Raw genomic sequence first — 9,342 nt, forward strand, 5'->3', positions numbered from 1 at the left:
TCTGCCTCTTCAAGGGCTCGCTCTTCTTGGGGCGCTGGAAAGAACGCTTCTTTCTCTTCCCATGTGGACCGGTCTTCGTGCCAGATGAAGAGCCCACATAAAGAACCTGCTTCTCCTTTTTGATTGTGGACTCAAAGGTCACAAGCATGTTCACCAACTCTTCAAGGCTGGGCTCGAGCTTGTTCATATTGAAGTTCACAACGAAAGGATCGAAAGAGCTAGGCAGCGACAGCAGCAACACATCAGTGGTCAACTCCGAAGGCAACACCAAATCCATGCCTACGAGCTTGTCCACGAGCCCAATCAACTTTAGGCCATGCTCATGGACCGAAGTCCCATCTCGCATGCGTAAAGTGATGAGCTCCTTTACTGTGGCATGCCTCAAAAGCCGAGTCTGCTCTCCGAAGAGCTCCTTGAGGTGCATATGAATGTCAGCAGCATTCTTTGCATCCTCGAATCGCCTTTGCAGCTCATCGTTCATTGAAGCCTGCATATAACACTTCGCCTTCAAGTCATGGTCACACCATTCCTTGTAGGTCTGCAATTCCTCAGGAGTGCAGCCTATAGGAGCCTCAGCAGGGGGCGCCTCAGTCAGTGTATACGCGATCTTCTCCGAGTTTAGGACAATCTTTAAATTTCTTAGCCAAGTGATATAGTTTGGTCCGGTTAGAATGTGTTTTTCGAGAATTACGGAAAACGGGTTGCGAATTGATGACATTGTCAAAGATTTGTACTGAAAAGTAAAACAGATAAATGTTAATGACTATTTTAAAATATTTAATAAGATATAAAGTTTGGACTTTTGCTTTATAAATTATCGCTCCCACTGTTTTGACATTTTCACTACCCTCTAGTGAAAACGGGAAACACTTTCCTCAGTAGGTACGTAAGGTCCAATTAGCGAATTGTGATCCCGAATAATATCGGCCATCACAACTCCTAAAAGGTAGTTTCCAATTGCATCGCCATGCAACCCTCTACGCATTCTTTTGTCTCACGTTTGATTAGGACCCAATAATATGACGTCGTTCATCTTTACGTGTCAAGCCTAACCCATCGATATTGAACCTTAATGGACGGTCGCCATGAGTTCCCTCAATAATATGAGCCGAAATCATGGGAGTTCCACTTAGTTCACATCACCATGTCAATGGATGTCACAGCTTTCCGGCACCCAGGGCCCCCTCAATAATATGAGCCGAGCCCCGAGTACGGGTAGCGTTCATCATGCATCCATTGTCGATGGAAGACAAGGAAATTATAAACAAATTTATAATTCCCCTTTTCGGACTTGATATTAATTTTGAATCTTATTCAAATGAGGGTTTTTAATTTTGAAAGGTCTCATCATTAATTTTATTTTAAAAGCTCGCCATGTTTGATCGTATGTTTGCCGGATTCATGCAACTTTGTTATTATAATAATAATAACGCACATACTCATTATTTATAACATATCATGCATATATTATAAATAGAAAACAATACAAGGATGATCAATCGCCCCAAAACTAATGGCCCGTGTGAGCCAAACACGGGCCTAGGTCCAATCCTAGGGTAAATGCAGGGATGCAATGCAACTAAATTATTACATTAGCATCCAATATTACATGTCTTCGATCTTCATAATCACCAAGGCCACCATCTTCCAATCTTGATCTTCCACTATTCTAATATTTACATTTAAATATCCATGGCACATAGGGATACATCTCATGGGGGGTGGGAACGGGCCATAAACCAAGCCCACTTTATAAATTGATAATTATTACAATCATACAACACAAATATCCTAGCATACACCTAGCAAATTGGGCTTGGGCTTTTGATCATCCTTCATGCACAATATCATATATCATACACCATCAATTAATTATCACCATAATTAATTGATCCAATATTATATATCTTGATCCAATCACTAACCGCCACAATTATAAATTAAATTAACAAAGTATACAAACAACTTTGTCTACTTTCAAATTAATTTATTTATAATCGAATTTCTTGTAAATCACAATTTACTATAAATAATTAAAGTCCCACTTCAATTATTTACTTTATGAGAAAATATGTGCAACAATTGTAAATTTAAACTTAAGGGCCCAAAAACCATTTTTTTTTTTTTCACCAAAAATTATTTTGGCCCATTTAAATTTCACAAATTATGTTGGCCATCCAATGGCCCAACAACTCAAGGCCCATGACACTAAGATTGTCCAAAACATTTTTGGAAAACCTAGTCGTCATCGTCGTCGCCGGAGCTCAGTCGCCGGATTCCGGCAACAACAAAAAAAATTTTTTTTTTTTTTTATTAAAAACCGAAGCATTTCGGGCTGCCCCTTGGGCTGCCCCTCGGCTGCCCGAAATTTTTTTTTTTTTTTGTTTTTCAAAATTTCGGTCCTTGAGTTTTCTTGCACAAAAAAATCTCAAACGGTTAGAAATCGATCTCAACATAATATTATGCAAATATTACACAAAAACCGTAACCATAGCTTGGATACCACTTGAAAGCGGACCGGTTACGGAGGCCGGAAATGCAACGGAAGTCAAAAATTAAATTTTATAGCTCAAAAATTTCGGCCCCCACATTTATTTGTGTAATATTTACAAACAACACCAAAACATACATAGGGTGTTAGAAATTTCATTACCTATCAACTTCAAGAAGTTGATGATGGCACCAACTTTGTTGTGAACAACAAAGCTCTTCAAATGGAAGACAAGTCTACAAGCTCACCTTTTCCTCTTCAAGAATTAGGCCCACCACTTAGCTATGTAAATCCCCTCTTGATTTGCACTAGAAAATCAAAAGGATTTTTCAAGGAGAAATTTTGTTCTCAACAAATTGAAGAACACAATGAAGAAAAATTTGAGAGAGAAGAGGGAAGAAGTTTCGGCCAAGAGGAGGAGGGAATGAGGGAGTGAAGCCTAGACTTGGGTGTGGGAAAAGTTGGGAGACAAAAGTTGCATGCTTTTGAATTTTTTAATAAAAAGTATTCCACACCTCTTCACCTCCCAAGCATGCAAACCCTAGCATGTCATGCATATATAATATGTTTTTTAACACATTAAAAACCATGGACTAAATTTTAATTATCTCAAACACATTTGAGATTAATTAAATACTACTTGAATTTATTCAAGTCCCACTAGTTAAATAATTATTTTAATTGAGCTCTACTAGACTCAATATTATTAATTCAACACTTGAATTATATTTAATTATTTGGACTCTACTAGGTCCACTAGTGTTTAATTAATTCAACACTTGAATTAATTTAATTTAGTCCCCAATAATGTTTATGAAAATCACAATTTTCAACTACATTATTTACTTGGCCAAATTTTAATCTTAGGAACACTTCCATAAATTAAAATTTATATTTCTCTCTTAGAAGTCAAACTTCTATTTTTCTTAACGCTTATAAACACATTTATAAGCCGTTCAACACATTGAACTATTTTACTTCTCATCGGGATTTACTAAGCAAGTACTTGTGTGGCCCTCAATGGTTCATTGATACAACTAGCCGTGGGTTCACATCTCTATGTGATTCGGACTAAACACGTCCTTATTCGAGCATACCCCAATTGCTCCATTCTTACTTATCAACTCCTTGATAGTAAGAACGTCAGAACTCAAGTCTGATAGTACCCAACCAATCACGTTAAACGCCTAGCAGCATCGCTTACGTGATTCCCTAGGTATCACATGATAGTGCCTGCAAGAACCATTCAATTATGGTTAGCGTACAGTACGGTCCCTTCAACTCATATATCCCGACCGATTCGACAACTATTGGTTTATCGAGAGTTGTCAATGAATCGATACTATGTGTCATGTTGTGGTTGCATCGATGGTGTAATCTATGAAACCCCTTTCATAATTACCACCATACTCTGATCAGAGATTTCAACCCACACATACATGAAAAACACATAGGATATCCATACCCGTAGGTAAGCGGTGAATCCCCGACTACAATGCATCGAATCCTATACGTTTCGCCGTAACACCCAATCTTGCCACCTAAAGACCCCATAAGAGTCGGTAAACAAGTCAAAGTGAAACGCTAGCACATAGAGTCTCAATGTTGTCCCGGGTCATAAGGACTAATGGTGTACAACCATAAACCAGGACTTTTCCACTCGATAAGTGAGAACCACTTGGAAAGTCCTTTTATGGAGGGTTGTTCAGTGCACTCTACCAGGAGCACCTATCTGCATGCTCGGACATCACAATGTCCCCTACCAATGAAACATGGTACTCACATCGCAGATACTAGTCTCTAACTCGAGCGGCCTTTATCCTTCTTAGTGGCGGCTGAATCGACTAGGAACAGTTTAGAATATACAGTATTACAAATATGAGTTTCATGATACTCATCATATGAGCATCTCATATTCTTTCTACTATTTGTATATTCAAGGGCTTTATCTATGCAGCTAGCATGGGTATAAAGATAAAGATGCGCCAAATTAATAAATTCAAATATTATTAAAATAAAGATCGTTTATACAAAGAGTTTCATTGTGAACAGTCGGCCAACACTTGGCTCGACGTGCACCTACTCTAACACATGTTTCAAGATACTCCGACAATCCTCTATTATATAATAGCTCCAAACTCAGATTCATCAACTTTTGTAGAGTTAACGGCCTTCACAATAATTTGAGCATCCATCTCAAAAATTACTTGGTTGAATATCATTTCACGGATCCATGAAAGAGCTTCCCGTAATCCCATGGCTTCTCCCTCCTTCACCTCAGATAGTCCTTTCATTACCATTGATCGACATCCAATGCACTTTCCTTCATTATCACGGAATACCATTCCGAATCCCATACTTCTAGTTTCGGCGAAGAATGCTGCGTCAACATTACACTTCAAAAAAGGATATCGCGGTTTCCTCCATTCTTTAGGTGTTCTTCCAATTGCATTATCTTCCTGTCCCTCTGTTCCTTTTTGTCTCATGGCTAACCAATCATAGAGGAGCTCTAGTGCGTTAAAAACTGCTTGGTTGCACCTATCGATCGTATTTCTCCATAGTTTATTGTTCTTTTGTTTCCAAATACTCCAGAGCACCACACCAAACTTTCCTAGATACACCTTATCTCCTGCACTGAATACCTTGAAGAACCAATCGACAAAGCCATCAGCGTTTTTTGCACATTTGTCCACAATATCCTTCATATTTGAAATTTTCCAGCATTGTTCTGCATAGGGGCATGATACAAATGTGTGCCAAGTATTTTCCATATTCCTGTCACAGACCACACACACTAAAGGACAGTTTATTCCCCTCCTTCTACGGTTTGTTCTAGTAGGGAGACAATTTCGACAGGCTTGCCAAATTAAGGTTTTAAATTTTGTCGGGGCTTTTACAGGCTTGCCAAATTAAGGTTTTAAATTTTGTCGGGGCTTTTAACTTCCACAGCTCTTTCCATTTTTCTGTGTTATTTGCAGTTCCATGTTGCTCCAGTTCCGCCATGATTATTCTGTAAGCACTTTTAACCAAGTATACTCCATCCTTTGTTTGGTGCCATATTAGTCGATCCTGTCGCACCATTGAAGGTAGTGGAATATTCAAGATTTCTTGTACATCTCTGCTATTGAAATATTCGAGTAACAGTTCGTGGTCCCAACTTTGACACCCCGGAATAAGCAGCTCACTCACCTTTATTCCATTCAGCTCTGGGTTAGCAGGAGTAGCCACAAAGAAATTTGTTTCATCTCGCAGCCAAGGGTCATTCAAACATTTATGTTATGGTCGGTTCCAACTCGCCACCTACACCGTTTATTTAGCATCATTTGTGCACTCCAAATGCTACGCCAAGTGAAACTTGGATTATGGCCAAGTTTTGCACTTAAAAACATCCCTCTTGTATAATATTTTGCTTTGAAGATTCTACTGATTAATGCATCTGGAGTTGTGAGAAGCCTCCATCCTTGCTTCCCTAATAATGCTAGGTTAAAAGCTTGCAGGTTTCGAAATCCCAACCCTCCTTCATCCTTCCGAGTACACATATGCTCCCAATTCAACAAGTTTAATCCTCGGTTATTTCCTTGCTTTGAACCCCACCAAAAGGAGTTTAACATCCGCTGGAGTTCCTCTAATAAGGATGTCGGTAGAAGGAACGTTTGCATGAAATATGCCGGAATAGCTTGGCCAACCGCCTTTAGCAAGATCTCTTTCTCTGCTCTTGAAAGTTTCTGCTTCTTCCAATATTGTATCTTTCGCCATGTGTTATCTTTCAGGTTGTTGAAGATCGCTCGTTTCTTCTTACCGATCATCGATGGAAGCCCCAAGTTTCGCCCTGTATTCAACTGTTCCTTAATGTTGAGAATGTTAGTCAGAGTTGCCTGATGCTCTAGTGAGGTATTTCGGCTAAAGAACACAGCAGATTTTGAGAATTTGATAGCCTATCCAGAGGCTTTTTCATACTCATGAAATATATGTTTCAATGCCATACATTCAGCTTGGTTTGCTTGACAAAAGAAGATACTATCGTCGGCACATAATAAGTGTGAGATAGTGGGTGCACCTCGGCAGATTTTTACTCCATGAATCATGCCCCTTGCTTCATTTTTACGCAATAGCGATGTCAGCCCCTCAGCATATAATATAAACAGATAGGGGGATAGTGGGTCTCCTTGTCTCAGCCCGCGATAAGGGGTTATTGGTTCGATTGATCTGTTATTCCATACCACCAGGTATTTCACCAAGGAGACACACATCATCATGATATCTGTCCATTTTTCCGCAAATCCCATTTTAGTTAGTATCGCTCGCAAATACCCCCAATCGACTCTATCGTAGGCCTTGCTGATGTCTACTTTCACTGCCATTTCCCCTTTGATACACTTCCTCTTCCCTTTCATGTGATGTAAAATTTCAAAAGCAATCCAGCAGTTTTCCGTGATCGATCTTCCTTTCACAAAGGCTGATTGAGAATTAGAGATAATGTTTGGCATAATATTCTTCATTCTGTTTGCCAATACTTTTGAGATGATTCTGTACAGCACATTACATAGCGCAATAGGTCTGTAGTCTTTCACCTTCGAAGGCTTCTCGCACTTTGGAATCAAGATAACATTTGTCTCGTTTATCTTGGAGGGAATTTTTTTCTGTTCTAGCCATTCACACTTGTTTGAAACACATCCATCCCCACGATATCCCAAAATTTTTGGAAGAACTTTGGGTTGAATCCATCCGGGCCCGGGGATTTGTTTGGATCCATTTGAAATATCACTGTCTTAAATTCTTCCATCGTGAATGGGGCTAGAAGCATATCATTTTCTGCTACTGTGATTCTGGTGGGTATAGTTTCTAGAACGGAGTCACACTATCCCGTACTCTGTGAGAAGAGATTTACAAAGTATTCATGAATCATCTCCCCCATTCTGGTTTCATCCTCAAACCACATCCCAATATCCTCTTGAAGCTTCTCAATTCGATTTTTCTTTCTTCTAGCTGAAGCTTGAGCATGAAAAGACCGCGTATTTGAATCTCCATTCTTGAGCCAATAACATTTCGCTCTCTGTTTCCAATAAACTTCTTCTTTCATCAGTAAGCTTACAAGCTGGTTCTTTGTGTTTTCGTACTGCTCAACCGAATTAGGATCATATCTCATCCTCAGTGATGTTAATCGCATATGACATGCATTTATTTCCTTTCGGCAATCTGTTGTTTTATTTTTGCTCCATCGTCTTAACAATTCTGCACAATGTGTAAGTTTAAAGCTTACATCTTGTGTAGCTGAGGCATTCCATGTTTGCATCATAAAATCCTTGAGGTCCGGTTCCTCAAGCCATCTGTTCTCGAATCTGAAGAGTTTGCGACGAACATATATCACTGGAATTTCCGTATTGAGACAAATAGGTGTGTGATCTGATATTGGAGCAATTAATTTTTCTAACTTTGCTTGAGGGAAAAGTTCAAGCCAAGATGCTGAAACCAATGCTCGATCCAGCCTTTCCTCAATCATGGAAGTTGTGCCTTTACTTCTAACCCATGTGAAGGGGTATCCTTCCATAGGTATATTATTCAAGCCACACTCAGTCACAACTTCTTAAAATCCCCTAATGCACCATGCGGGATGTTCCAATCTCCCTCTTTTTTCCTCATTGCTAAGCAAGTCATTAAAATCACCTATGCATGCCCATGGAAGACTTGATCTTGCATGTAGTGCTCTCAGAAAGTCCCATGAATCTCGTCTTCGATGTCTTTCCGGAAAGCCATAGATACCTGTGAGTCTCCATTTGCCTTTACAAGCATCATCAATTTCCATGTCCACGTGATTTGTGGAAAAATTTGTTATGGACAATTTATGTTTTCCTTCCAAAGAACACCCAATCCTCCACTACGCCCCACCCTATCAACTCCAAAGACACAATCAAATCCCAGCTGAATTCGAATTTCCTCTAATCTGTTTCTATGTACTAGGGTCTCAATCAGAATTATTACATCAGGTTTGTGAGTTCTCACTAACTCACGAAGTACCGAAATTGCACGGGGATGACCCAAGCCCCTGCAATTCCAAGATAAAGATATCATGGTTGTCGGCAGGCCCGGGTTTCGGGCCCTGCCGATAAAAAAGTCTCACCTGGAAATAGAGCATGTTCCTCATTTGTGTTCTGGGCATATTCAATATTGTTTATGTGGACCAATGCACTTGGAGTTTTTGGGTCCAACTCCATAATCATATTTTGGCCTTTAAAAACTTAGGCTTCCCTCCTTCTTTTGCGATCTTCATTGGGTTCTATTCCTTTTTCTTCTTCGTGGATTATTTCTTGATTTGGTGCTTTTCCTTGATTGTATCTTTCCGTTAATATTCATCGGCAGTTTTGCATATTTCCTGAAATATGTTCCCCTGATTGCGTTGAGGAAATTCCTGAAAATACGGGATTTTGATACGATCTCAGATTCTCTTCCATCATCATTCTGTGGTCTTCGTTATCGTGATCACCATGTTCATTGGAGCTTGGTGTTTCTATCATGTGGTTGGATTCACGTAGCCATTTGGAGTCCCACATGTTTGCTGATCTCCTGTCCGGCGCCCTTAGCCATGTGCCCCATTCACGTTTCATTTTTTTATCTGGAGATGAGTATAGAGTCTCACAGAATCATTCGGTGTGTCCTAAGCATCCACATACGAAACAAAAAGAGCCTAGTTTTTCGTATTTGAATTGAACGATAATCCAGTAGCCTCCCGCTTTCTTGATTTTCTTGCATCTTTTCAGGGGCTGTCTCACGTCATTTGCCACCTTAATTCTCATGTATGTTCTCCATGCTCCAGAATTATTAGTATCATCATATTCCAATAGAGTACCCAAGAA

At 39.6% G+C, this 9,342-nt stretch overlaps 1 protein-coding gene across 1 annotated transcript; it reads right to left on the bottom strand.

Moving 5' to 3' along the window:
- Positions 1 to 7,349: 7,349 nt before the first annotated feature.
- On the bottom strand, positions 7,350 to 8,039 carry LOC140820582 (uncharacterized). Its single transcript, XM_073180877.1, has one exon. It carries the CDS (start codon positions 8,037 to 8,039, stop codon positions 7,350 to 7,352), a length of 690 nt encoding a protein of 229 aa, XP_073036978.1.
- Between the last annotated feature and the right edge of the window lie 1,303 nt (positions 8,040 to 9,342).

This window comes from Primulina eburnea, unplaced genomic scaffold, assembly GCF_022965805.1.
Source record: "Primulina eburnea isolate SZY01 unplaced genomic scaffold, ASM2296580v1 ctg1233_ERROPOS170263, whole genome shotgun sequence".
Taxonomy (NCBI): Eukaryota; Viridiplantae; Streptophyta; class Magnoliopsida; order Lamiales; family Gesneriaceae; genus Primulina; species Primulina eburnea.

Excerpts from the sequence above, each read along its gene's own strand:
- LOC140820582 (XM_073180877.1), bottom strand. The coding sequence starts at position 8,039 with ATGGAAGGATACCCCTTCACATGGGTTAGAAGTAAAGGCACAACTTCC.